The 13,757-nt window shown below is 42.4% G+C and overlaps 2 protein-coding genes across 3 annotated transcripts in view; one reads left to right on the top strand and one right to left on the bottom strand.

Annotated features, from left to right (window-relative positions):
* LOC124133829 overlaps positions 1-13,757 on the top strand; it is a 74,825-nt gene that overhangs the window by 8,711 nt on the left and 52,357 nt on the right. Inside the window, exons 7-9 of the mRNA XM_046498367.2 lie at positions 2,603-2,698; positions 10,630-10,734; positions 12,008-12,112. Coding sequence (XP_046354323.1) covers positions 2,603-2,698; positions 10,630-10,734; positions 12,008-12,112 — 306 coding nt within the window. The remainder of the gene's footprint in view (positions 1-2,602; positions 2,699-10,629; positions 10,735-12,007; positions 12,113-13,757) is intronic.
* Positions 1-13,757, bottom strand: part of LOC124133830 (orexin receptor type 2-like) — a 156,599-nt gene that overhangs the window by 111,756 nt on the left and 31,086 nt on the right. The window lies entirely within an intron of this gene.

Genomic DNA, 13,757 nt, shown 5'->3' with positions numbered 1-13,757 from the left:
CGATTTCTCATGAATATAATGTGTGAAGCTCATTTCTGGTGTCCCCAGCCGTGATATTGCAGAAATATCGCTAAAAGCGGCGTCAAACCATACTCACTCTCCAGCTCACTCACTGACTGTATTTATGGTGTTAAGATTCTAAGACCGAATTCAAAATTATTTTAACAGAGCTGCTGACAAAAAATCAGATGTGACCGACTGGCCTACAAAGGTTATCATGTCCGCCACTAGTGGATATCGAGTCATTGTCTTCGGCGCCTGAGCAACCCGTCTAATTGTATCAGCCCATTCGTCACCACTCGCCCCTTTCCGTAACCCGCAAGAAGGCTTGTCCCGGAATAACACGAGTTGGTCGCGAATGGTATCAGAGATGACTGCGCCTATTCTTTTAGGCCCTCGGTTCTACATCTGGAATAGTGCCTGCGGCAATCTGTAATTTGTCAACAAGTAGAGTAATACAGTTTCCATGACCCCACAGCTCCCATCCCATCTATAATGAAGCCGACACGATTATTTCTGCCATTTGTTGATCAACGCCTCGGCGCATGATGTATCTCTTCAGTCGGACCTATTAGCAACATGTGCATAACGGTACTCGTGTATCCATCACTAGGCGATATCACATCGATGTCACAACATCTCCTTTCCCATTTCCCAATTACACACAAGCGCTGTTGCATAAACTAAAACGAACTTGGTTAATGTGATAGGGGGTCAGTAATCCTGACGCCATGGAGATGGTAAAAAATCATTTATTTATACAAATCCGCAGTAGCTTCTGCTATCTGCGTGAATTTATGTCTGTTTTAGCTGATCAGGGTGTATCTACGTAGTTAATACGACTGCCGTGTATTAACGCTGTACGGCGGCTGCTGTAGATAAGTTTGTGGCAAGGGGTTGTGTGAATGAGTTTAGCGCTGCTGTCAACAGTACTGCAGTTAAGGTGCGTGAAGTGAAATATGTTTAACGTCGCGTTCAAGGTTATTTTATCTATGTGTGTACACGTGTGGATGCGTGTAACTAGACCTTTGCAGTGCTGGCCCATTGAGATACCATGCCGCAGTTTAACAGAATACCCCACTCAGACACAGTATACTGACTCCGTGCCGACCAGTCCTTACTTTATCCATTTAAGCCGAGCGCAGGCAGGGTAACAACAAGTAACATCTTTTAACGTCTTTTGGTATGACGCGGCCGGAGATCGAACCACCGACCTTCCGCTCTCTGGGCTTACGCTCTATCCACTAGACCACGGAGACGGTCTATATTTCAGTTAAACCACCGTGTCAATTCGTTGACTAACATATTTTCCTCGGAATAAACTTAAAGTATAAAAGACCCCCCACGTATGTTAATTTTATCTGAGGAGATGAGTATATACTGCCCGAGCTGAGAAGGGGGATGGCAATATAATGGATAAATGTTTTATTAGGGAGGTGAGTGAGTATGGTTTTACGCCGCTTTTAGCAATATTCCAGCAATATCACGGCGGGGGAAAACCAGAAATGGGCATCACAATTGTACCCATGTCGGGAATCGAACCCGGGTCTTCGGCGTGACGAGCGTACGCTTTAACCACTAGGCTACCCGACCGCCCCAAATGTTTAATTAAATTTATGCCCTGGGATCTGTAACAGAGACTATAGTCAGCTCGATGAACGCGGAAATCCCAAATTACCGAAACACGGTGTCATGTACCGAACACAGGTAGATGAATTGGATTCGAACCAACACAGATACTGCCAGCTAAGGGACACTACTCTGCATCGCAAAGTTTGACGCCTTAGACTGCCAGAACGCCATCACCTATGAGTGGTGAATTTGGGAAGGGTCTGTCCGCGGCCATCCCATGGTATAATCATTCCGAATAGCTCCCTCATGTTAAACATTTGGCATGTTTTCTTATGATTTTACTGATTATTTAATCATGTTGATTTATTGATTAACAGCCTGCTTTGACATGATATTGGCTAAAATCTAAATCCGTGTTTCCTGTCACGACGTCTTCCCTCTCCCTTGTCCACATTTTTTTTGTAAAACCTGTTCCAAATGTATTTTTTCTGTATAATTTCGAACATTTATTATCCCCCGCCACGAAGTGGAAGGGGGGATATAGGAATGGGTGCTGGCCGTCCGTCCTTCCTTCCGTCCGTCACTTTTCGTTTCCGGAGCAGAACTAAAAAAACACGAGAGATATCTTAACCAAACTTGGCACATAGCTAGGTCTAGTGGTGAACTGGTGCCTTTTGATAGTTTGGGATTTTTGAAAAAAATATTTTTTCGAGTTTCCATGGCAACGACTTTGACTTAGACTGAATATGGCGGTAGTCCTCCTTTACGGAGCAGATCTTGAAAAACGTACAATATTTCTTCACCAAACTTGGCACATAGATAGGTCTAGTGGTGAACTAGTGCCTTTTGATAGTTTGGGATTTTGAAAAAAATATTTTTTTCGAGTTTCCATGGCAACAACTTTGACTTAGACTGAAAATCACGGACGTGCTCGTTTCCAGAGGACTGATGCCTTGCATATAACCAGACATGTCATATTGGCGGTGGATATGAGTATTTCATGCTTGATTTTGTCAATTTTGTGTTGTAGGTCCTGGTCCCGGTGACTACGATATTCCTGATTCCAACAGGGGCCCATCCTACTCACTGGCCAGGCGGTTGAACAACTCGGACGAGACAACCAGGCGTGAGTGACAGCCATTACACTCGTGGGCAAAACAAAAGTCCTCTCGATCGCGGCGGAAACACGAAAGGTTCGCGATCGTGGATCCGTTTGTAATGCATTACTACTCAAAACTTAAACGCCCCACATTCGCAACCGTGTCTCATGTTGCGATCAACGGGTCGTTTGTTTTCACTTTAAGCCTACATTGCCCTCCGGGGATGTCGAATACGTTAAGTCCGTCTTTTTTCACACAAAAAAACCCAATTCTTCTTCAAGATTCCAACTATGCTTTGAATTAAACCTTATATTTTGTAATAAACAAGTCAACACTGGCTTCCAAAGAATACAAATGCTTATCTTAGGGACCAAGCATTTGAGTGAGTGAGTATGGTTTTACGCTGCTTTTAGCAATTTCCAGCAATATCACGGCGGGGGACACCAGCTTCTTGTGGGCTTCACACATTGTACCCATGTCGGGAATCGAACCCGGGTCTTTGGCGTGACGAGCGAACGCTTTAACCTCAAGGCTACCCCACCGCCCCAGCAAGTATTTGATATTCGGGGAATAGGGGTGGGTGTTTGCTGGGGTTTTTTGTCAATAAACTGTCCCGTAAAAAGCTTTAAAAAAATGTTTCAGACCTTTAAAAGCATTGCCTGCCACAAAAAACACACATCGTTTATAGATGTTCTTTTACACACATAATTAGGCTCATAGCAGTGTTTGAAACTCAGCAGAGTAAACTGAGAGTCTAAAGATGCCCAGCACATTTAAAAAAACTGTAGGCCCAGTGGAAAAACTGAAGGCCCAAACATTTTAGCTGAAGCAGGGAGACATATTCTTGCAATATAAAATACAAGACACAACCAGTCAACCAGACGCTTTTACTGCTATCACACCGAGTTCCCAAAGACTCGGCGGTGATAGATGAAGCCTACACGTGTCAGGAAATTACCAGCTTGTAAAACACCTTTGCGACTATACGTCATTTGAAAGGTATAATCGTACTGTTTATAAATATGAAAGTTATGTTCATCACCTAACTTAAATAATGCTCAAAAAGTAATTACAGCAAACCACGGTTATAACGAACACGCTTATAACGAGCTGACGGATATAACGAACTTTTTTGGTCCCGACGACTTGCTGTAGTTATGCTGTATATGTGCTTATAACGAACTACGGTTATAACGAACTAAAATGAGTAGTCCCTTGAGTTCGTTATAACCGTAGTTCGTTATAACCGTAGTTAAATGTACTTAAAAAAACTGCAGGCAGTAAGGGCCTGCTGAAATATATAACTATCAGTCCGATAACAAATCTGTCGGCCCCGGGCCTACGGGCCGATGTCTTTTTCGAACACAGGCGCATAGTATTAAATACAAAAGTAATTGCAGCTGTACCACTATAAAATTCCAGCACCCCCACCATTCCCACCCAGAATATGAAATGACGGTTCAATAAGTATGAATGAGTCTAACGACCCGTGAAGATCCGGGGTAGAATAGGTCTTCAGCAACCCATGCTTGTCTTAAACGACGACTATGCTTGTCGTAAGAGGCGACTAACGGGATCGGGTGGTCAGGCTCGCTGACTTGGTTGAAGCATGTCATCGTATCCCAATGGTGTGGATCGATGCTCATGGTGTCAATCACTAGATTGTCTGGTCCAGACTCGATTATTTACAGACCGCCGTCATGTAGCTGGAATATTGCTGAGAGCGGCGTTAAACAACAAACTAAAACAAAAGTTTCTCTGATCTTCTTTAACTTCCTTATCCCCAGATGCAACGTTAAAACAGACAGCTTCACTGAAGCACAAATGTAACATGGCTGTGCTTCAAAGTCGACCTCCAATGACATTTCTAAATACTCTAACAAAATTCACCTACCTCTCTTCTGGCGATGAGACATCCCCAGTTGCAGGGCTCTAACTAACGGATAAAGTCTGTAACAGGTTGTGATCATGTAGACGCTATATGCGCATACTGTTCCGCCTTAAGTAGTGTTCACTAAGAGACTAAAGACGTTGAACCCACCTTAGCGACCGAGATTGGCACATCAGCACAGGACTCGAGCAAAACTGACGATTTTAATTGCTGATTAAAGGTGCGTGCCTGGCGCGGCATCAACAGATAAACAACTACAAACACGCAAGCATGTCGCCTATAACACTTCCTGTGCAAGCTAAAATAACCAGAATTGGGAAAAAACCGTGTGAATTAATCAATACCTGATATGCGCAATGACAATGCAAGTGCATACAAAATGGCAACAAATTTGTGAAAGAGGTAACAGCGTTATATGATCCTGTTGTAGAAAATGGGTGAGTGTGGTTACGGGTAATAATTTCTGAAAATGTGTACTAAATGGTTGGATATTGTCTTGATTTAACATCTCTGTCATCGGGAAAAAGGGTATTGAGTTTTTGAAAACATGTCCATTATCAGTATCATGCTTCTTTTGTTGGAATCATGTATATAATTATTAATTATGCGGCAGACTATCGGTGCTTCAAACAGAGGCGAACAGTCACATAGATATAAGTGATTTAAGATATGGATACTATGGTTTAAGTGAGTGAGTATGGTTTTACGCCGCGTTTAGCAATATTCCAGCAATATCACAGCGGGGGACACCAGAAATGGGCTTCACACATTGTACCCATGTCGGGAATCGAACCCGGGTCTTCGGCGTGACGAGCGAACGCTTTAACCACTAGGCTACCCGACCGCCCCATTAAATAAGTGATTGGTTTAGCATATATAGTTGACCGGTACGATTGTCTGTGGTTAAGGGTATAGAAATCATAGGTCACACGGATATTAATGGTTTTGAATATAACGGTGGCCGGTCACATGAATGTCAATTATTTTTAAAGTGATCGATCATATTGATGTCAAGAGTTTAAATTGTAAGATTCACGGGTCAATCGGATGTAGAATGAAATAGGGCTCTAACGTGTGTCAATGGTTTCGATAAAAGACTTGATTGGTCAAACGCGTCAATGGTTTAGATCAAAGACCAGATTGGTCAAAGGCGTGTCAATGGTCTTGTGACAGAGATGATCGCTTACACGCCGGTCAATGGTTTAGAATAAGGTCAAACAGATGTCTATGGTTCAGAATGTGAAGATGACCGGAAACACGGATGTCAACGGTTAGAATATAGAGATGGTCGGTGACACTTATATCATAGCTTGGCACTATAGATGTGATCAGTGAACGAGACCACGGTGTGTCAGCTTGCTGGGGGAGGACGCTTACCACTTTGGTGAAATCTACGAGCACGGGTATGGTGCTGACAAACCATGAAAGACCAAGGAGAACCTGGGATTCGAACCTACTATCATAGTGTCTAGTCACCCAGATATGCACAGCGACCCGTCACTCGGCATCGATCAGCCTTGTGATTATATACTGCTCAACTTTTGGCAAAAATACTCAGATGTTTCCTCAAAAACCTATTGTATTTGTTTGATTCCATTTGTCTGGTTGCCATAGAAAGCAAACCTGACCGTGGATGGAGTTGACTTTCACAGCATTTATAGACACTATCGTTTGGTTGATTCATGCAAAGTTTCAGCTTTGTACACAAACCGGCTGAGGACATAATGGCAAGGAAAGGTTTAGCTGGACAAGTCCCAAAACGGACGACGGACAGACCTTTCAGAACATTCCGATACCCCAGATCCGGGTAAAAAAATACGAGTCGCTTCGGCCGTAGAGGCAAGGAAAACATACTTTTGTGCTCGGAAGACAGGACTCTGTATTCTGCCGGACAACTTAAAAGGGCTAAGATCCAGTAATCACCATTCGCATCCTTCCGTAACCTACAAGCCTTCGGTTTGTCCCGGAATTGCACGGGATGGTCACTAATGGGCTGAGATCCCCGTGACCTTGACCTTCATTTTTGGATTTCTGCTATCCTATTGCCGCCTATTATTAGGGAATGTCAAACTTCACATGTTTCTGCAGATTAAATGCTTGACATTTTATCTTTGACTTAGGTCATTTGTAACGTGGCTTGGCAACCATATTGGATTCACGCTTTTCACATAGCGTATTTATTTGTATTGGGTACATGTCTTCAAATCCCTATCCCTCTGAATCTGTCACTTGAAATAATTCCATATATTTTCTCCATACTACATATATTAAAACGCTACCGCCGTTTCCCGATATCTATTTTGTCTCCTCCTGGTCGATTTCTTTTTATAAAAGTTACTAAATAAATCATTTCAAAGCTCTACATAGACAACATTGAAATTAGGAATTATGTATCAACATCGCAAGTTGCATCTTTTTAGTTTTCTTCTGCACGTCAAAAGTAAAGGCGCTTGGCGGCGAAAGTACCAAAATGCTGTACAGTTAAAATTAATTTACAGTGAAAGTAATTTGTTTAAATTAAATGTGTTTTAGTTTTTAAGTAAGCCATTTTTATGGGCAATTGACACACTCCAAGCCATACCCATTACTTTAACATTGATGATCCATTATAATTCAGTTTTGAAGTAAGAGTGTGTCCTCCGAAACCGGAAGTGAAAAGTCCAAACCGGAAGTGAAAAGTCCAAACCGGAACAACCAGTTACTTTATCACAAACTGTGCAGGAACTACTCGTATGTGACTTTCTAGTCATGATTTTAATGTGAGTGAGTATGGTTTTTCGCCGCTTTTAGCAATATTCCAGCAATATCACGACAGGGGACACCAGAAATAGGCTTCACACATTGTACCCATGTCGGAAATCGAACCCGGGTCTTCAGCGTGACGAGCGAACGCTGCAACCACTAGACCACCCGACTGCCCAATTTTAATGTGAGAAGAATGTGTTCTGAAATCATCTTCCCGAGGCAAGGGAGTAAACCGACTATAAAAGTCCAGTTTCCACTCTTGCCTGACGAGTCTATGGAAAGTCATTTCAAAATCGCGTTACGAAATCGAAATCCGAAATTCGTAAACTTCCATGCAGATTTCGGTCGATTGCAGGATTTGCAAAGTATGTTTACTGCCAACTCGGCGTCTGCAGATATTTTGGAGCTAGAACCATGGGCCTTTCTAGTATAAAGCTCAAATGCAGTAAGAAAGTGACCCGTGAAGATCCGGGATAGAATAGGTCTTCAGCAACCGTACTTGCCGTAACAGGCGACTATGCTTGTCGTAAGAGGCGACTAACGGAATCGGGTAGTCAGGCTCTCTGACTTGGCTGATGCATGTCATCGTATTCCAATGGCGTGGATTGATGCTGATGAAATCAATCACTAGATTGTCTGGTTACAGACCGCCGTCATATAGCTGGAAAGTTGTTGAGCACGGCGTTGAACAACAAACAAACAAAAAGTGTTATTCGAAACCGGAAGGGGCATGATACAAACCCGAATTTCCTTTTAACTTTGTTATTTACTGAACTAGAACCATCTGACTCTCTGGTTTAAGATTCTGATGTAGTAATAACGTGTTTTCCGAATTCTTAAGTGACATGATCCAAACGTGAAGAACCACTAGCGTTCCTTACAAAGTAGCTAGAACCATCAAAGTTTCTGGTTAAAGCATTAAATACTTAAGCATGTGTTTTCTGGAACCGAAACATATTTAGTTGGCTGGTTGGTTTGTTAACGTTGTTTTACGCCACACTCAGCAATATTCCAGCTATATAACGGCGGTCTGTAAATAATCGAGTCTGGACCAGACAATCAAGTGATTGATATCATGAGCATCGATCCACGCCATCGGGATCGATGACATGCATCAACCAAGTCAGCGAGTCTGACCAACCGATCCCGTTAGTCGCCTCTTATGACAAGCATAGTCGCCTTTTACGTCAAGCATGGGTTGCTGAAGACCTATTCTACCCCAGATCTTCACGGGTCAGATCCAATAAGTAGTATATCTTGGAGCCCTATATAACTGCTTTCAACTATATTTTCAACCTTATGTCATCAAAAGTATTCAGTAGAAATATCAAACACTATTCGTATCGTAGAATCCCCAAGCAATCAGTCAAAGGTTACGGTTGTAAGTACCTGATACAGTGTGTACTTGTGTGTAGGTTGTGATTACGTTAAAAAACTGTGTAGCTCTTCACGGATACTGCCTCGCCTCGTGTGATCACTGAGAAAACCAAAGACGTTGCACCCACCTCAGCGACCGCGACTGGCACATCGTCCATGTTTCTGCAGGACTCCAGCAATACTGATCATTTTAATTGCTGATAAATTGTTCGTGCTGGCGCGGCTTAAACAGATAACGACAAACACGCAACCATGTCATCTTCAACATTTCCAATGCATGCTAAAACACAAGAATTGGGAAATAACAAAAATTAATCAATACCTGATACGCTCAGAGACGACCTTAAGTGCTTACAAAATAGCGACAAATTCGGAATGAGATAACAGCCTGCTTCAATCCTGTTGCAGAATATGGGTGAGTGGTTAGGGCAATAGATTCTGAAAATGCAGGCTGGAAAGTCATTGTGTTGGGTTGATTTTTAATCTCTCTTATCAGTCCAAAGGTGAATCATTCGATTACCGCACGTATTTAATGGAGGCTATATATAAATCGCATTCTGGGATTAAGTTACACGTTCAGCAAAACGATCCATGGGTACCTTGTGAATCTTAATTATTGTGTGGGCGTATAAGAGGCAGAGTTTGTCAACTGCGTGTTTTTTTATGTTACAAAATAAAATTAGAAAATGCATGTAAACACTGAAAGGTTTGCAGCATTATCACTCGTTACCTCGGATGCGAACCAACATCAAATATTTTTGTTAGGAAATTGGTCTCAACAATGGAGATATTTTTATACAGCTCAGAATTAACCATAGCGATTACGAATGAGCTCATATAAGTATTGTAGAAGACAAAAAGGACGCAGAGTTGCCGATTGAATGTAGGTTTAGTTCTACGTAGATAAACAAGAAGGCAATCATCATCTATTGATTTATTCCAACTATTTTACTGACAAATACAATCAAAAGAATTGCTAAAAGCCCAAAAGGGATTACAATCTGCGTTTAATTGATACAGATGTATTAAGTAAAGGAAATATATAGGAACGCAATTACAATTGACAGAAACATATAGAAATACGCATGTCCTAATTGTTGTATAAATACTGTGGGCAAAATTCCAGTTATATCACTGCAGCCGTAAATGGACGTACCTGTCATGACAAACCAATGGTTGATAGCATGAACAACGACCCAATCTGTCCGCACATGTCACACAATCAGCAAGGTTAACTGCAAGATATTTAGTTTAGTCTGCTCTTACCACATTGCTGTCCAAAATTTAAATATCCACGTAAATTGAAGCTATCTGTAAAATTATAACTTTGGTCTTTAATAACACGGCTTCAATACCAATTGTAGTGAATGCGCCCCACCAATCCTCTAAAATAAAGTATCATTTGCACTTTCACTTCGAGCTACTAGACCTCATCGGAAAATATTACCCTGGATGCCGAGGATGGATACGCTCATCCTTTCGCCAACACCTGTTATCATCACTTTAAAACTGTGATAGTGATTCATAAACACATGCTCATGATGTAGTCGGAATACTTTAATCGACTCTGCTTTTGTCAGAGATTTCTTAGGAATATAGTGAGTGAGTGAGTGAGTTGGGTTTAACGCCGCTTTTAACAGTATTCCAGTCATATCACGGCGTGTCAGCTTAATATGGGAGGAAAGCCCGAAGTGATGCAGGTCTCAGACGTTTACCACTTCGGTGAAACCCACGAGCACGGGCATGGTGCTGACAAATCTAGAAACATAATCGGGGCGAACCGGGATTCGAACCCACAATCATAAGTTTCTAGCGTGCCCAAGGGACGCAACTCTGCACAGCGAATCGCGGCGCCTTAGACAACTGGGCCACCCGTGCCCCCCTTATGAATATAGAACGAGTTTTGTCGCTTTTATTAATTAAACAGTAAATTAATATTTTCAGGCAAGAAAAAGAAGGACCCGGCACCAAATACATACGACGTCGGCAGTACCATCGGCAAAACTGTGGCAATCTCCATCGCCGGCAGGAGGAAGGAACACCCAAAAAGTAAGCCAGCTGATAGACTGACACGCCTTTATTAAAACTCTCCAAAATGTGGAGAAGAAAAAATAAACTGCATGATTATTTTTCGGTGCAATGAAAACCACTCTGATTTTATACCAGGGATAATAAGTGCAATACTGATATACAGTAAACTACGTTTATAACGAACATGCTTATACCGAACTGACGGATATTACGAATTGTTTTTGGGTCCCGTTCATTTGCTGTATGTAGGCTGTATATGTGCATATAACGAACTACGGTTATAACGAACTAAAATTAATGGTCCTTTTAGTTCGTTATAACCGTAGTTTACTGTAATGAGGTATAGCATTGTTCCAGCGTTGCACGAATGCCTTAACGTTTCACTAGAAGGTGAGTTGACGCATTGGTTCGTCACGCTGGAGACACCTGGTTTAATGCTGAAGATGGTTGCAAAGGTCAAATATATCTTTCTTGCTGTGGTACATTGGAAGAAATGTGTACCGTTACATTATGTGGGGGCACGGGTGGCCAAGTCGTCTAAGTCGCCGCAATTCGCTGTACAGTGTTGTGTGTCCCTTGGGCACGCCAGATTGCAGGTTCGAATTCCGGTTCGCCCTGATTATGTTTCTAGGTTTGTCAGCACCATGCCCGTGCTCGTGGGTTTCTCCGAAGTGGTAAATGTCTGAGACCCGCATCACTTCGGACTTTCCTCCCACATTAAGCTGACACGCCCGGATATAGTGAGTGAGTGAGTACGATTTTACGCCGCTTTTAGCAATATTCCAGCAATATTCCAGCAATATCATGGCGGGGGACACCAGAAATGGGCTTCACACATTGTACCCATGACGGGAATCGAACTCGGGTCTTCGGCGTGACGAGCGAACGCTTTAACCACTAGGCTACCCGACCGCCCCGCCGTGATAAAACTGGAATACTGTTTAAAAGGCGGCGTGATATAACTGGAATACTGTTTTTATATAAAAGGGCGGCGTTACACACAACTCACTAACTTTACATTATGTGTAAAATCATGCTTTTACAAAGCTTGATAAATATAGCAATAGTGTAGCCTGATTTATTGTTGTAAATGTGACATTTACATGCAAAATATATATTTACATAAATGTATGTCTGAATATACATACCTTCAGTCTGTGTCTAAATTTACATGCATTCACACACATTTAAATCCAAATGTACAACTTTGTAAACCTTGTACAGGTGATGGTAATAGTGCTGGATTGTTGCTTAAAGCGTCGAAAATCCTTCTGTTTTTCTTCACATCTAGGTATCGAGAAGGCCGGACCCGCAGCCAACGCCTACACGCTGAAGACGTCGTTTGACCCCTTTTTCAAGGCCGCGACAATGTCCTACCGCTGGTTTGACGTTAATGGTAAGTCTGGCATCTGGGGTACGATTTCGGGGGAGGCGGATCTCACACAGTCAGATGGGGCTTAGCCAGGGCGACCCTAACCATCACTATCTCTTTCCATATAACTGCATTGTTCCATAATCTGACGGCCATCATTTCCGGTAACCTTTATACAGTGAAACCTCGTTAAACCGTAAACCTAGCTTTCTGGACGATTATTGTTAAGAACGCGCGTGCGTGCATGCGTGTGATTGCAGGGAAAAGGTGGTTTTGATTTAAGGATGTGTGTTTATGAGAAGGTGAGGTGAGGTGAAATTGGGTTAAACGTCGCGTCCAAGATTATTGCACTTATATAGCGACGTGCATGTTCGTGTATATGTTTGTGTGGCTGCTTGTATTAGTCCGGACTGATCCCGATTTATAGTGCTAGCTAACTGAGATACCATGCCGCAGTTTAACATGAATACCCCACTCAGACAGAGTATACTGACTCCGAGCCGACCGGTCCTTGTTTTAGCCCCTTAATGCCGAGCGCCAGACAGGGTAACAACAAGTACCATCTTGTTTATGAGAAGGAATGACAGGGTTGGTTAAAGCTATAGTGTCTTGACAAATATCCGCTGTCTGTCACGTTTTCACATTTTCGGATAAATAACAAACACAGATACCTGTTACGCAAATATTATTTATCGATCTCTCATAAAGATGACTGCCAAAACCAATAAGATCAATTCAGTCAAAAGTTCACATGACCGAATTTGGTCTTGAAGAGGTAAACATCACCATGATCGATAAACAGATGTCAATGGTGTGAGGTCATAGACACAACACTCCGGTCAAGGATTTAAGTGAAGTGAAATTGGGTTTAACGTCGCGTCCAAGATTATTGCACTTATATAGCGACGTGCATGCACGTGTATGTGTGTGTGTGTGGCTGCTTGTACTAGACCGGACTGATGCCGATTTATAGTGCTAGCACACTGAGATACCATGCCGCAGTTTAACATGAATACCCCACTCAGACACAGTATACTGACTCCGAGCCGACCAGTCCTTGTTTAAGCCCCTTAATGCCGAGCGCCAGACAGGGTAACAACAAGTACCATCTTTTAACGTCTTTTGGTATGACGCGGCTGGGGATCTACCATTAGACCACAGAGGCGGTCGGTCAAGGATTTAAGTTCCACACGTACGCTATCACGCACGCACGCACGCATGCCTCAAACTCCTGATGCCATCACTGATTTTCCGTGATCCGTTTTTTCATTTTGCCAATTTTGCCCAATGGAATCGTTTTCGGTGGATATTCTCTGCCGTTGACGTCACATATTTACCAAATACACGCTTAAACAACTACATCACTGAAATAAGGTTCAAAGCGGCGTTAAAATCAACATGCCCAGTTATTATCGTCGACGCAGCTCAAATTATACCAAGGAACGTGAAGTTTATGTTGAACTTTGCAGATGACCTTCACCCAAACAACTGTCACATTCAGTCTGATATGTATCATGTGTGAAACGATTAGTCCTCGCGGCTCACTACAAATATGTCAATTATGCGACAGATGGTCTCTTATGGGCCAATTGTTTTCAAATTTATCGGATAATGACGATTTGATTCAAATCTATCCCACTGTTATCAGAAAGCAGGTAGTAACTTTCAG

This window comes from Haliotis rufescens, unplaced genomic scaffold (genome assembly GCF_023055435.1).
Source record: "Haliotis rufescens isolate VD_foot unplaced genomic scaffold, xgHalRufe1.0.p SCAF_16, whole genome shotgun sequence".
Classification (NCBI taxonomy): Eukaryota; Metazoa; Mollusca; class Gastropoda; order Lepetellida; family Haliotidae; genus Haliotis; species Haliotis rufescens.
The sequence above is the reverse complement of the archived record's forward strand: the minus strand, read 5'-3'. Positions and strand labels throughout refer to the sequence as shown.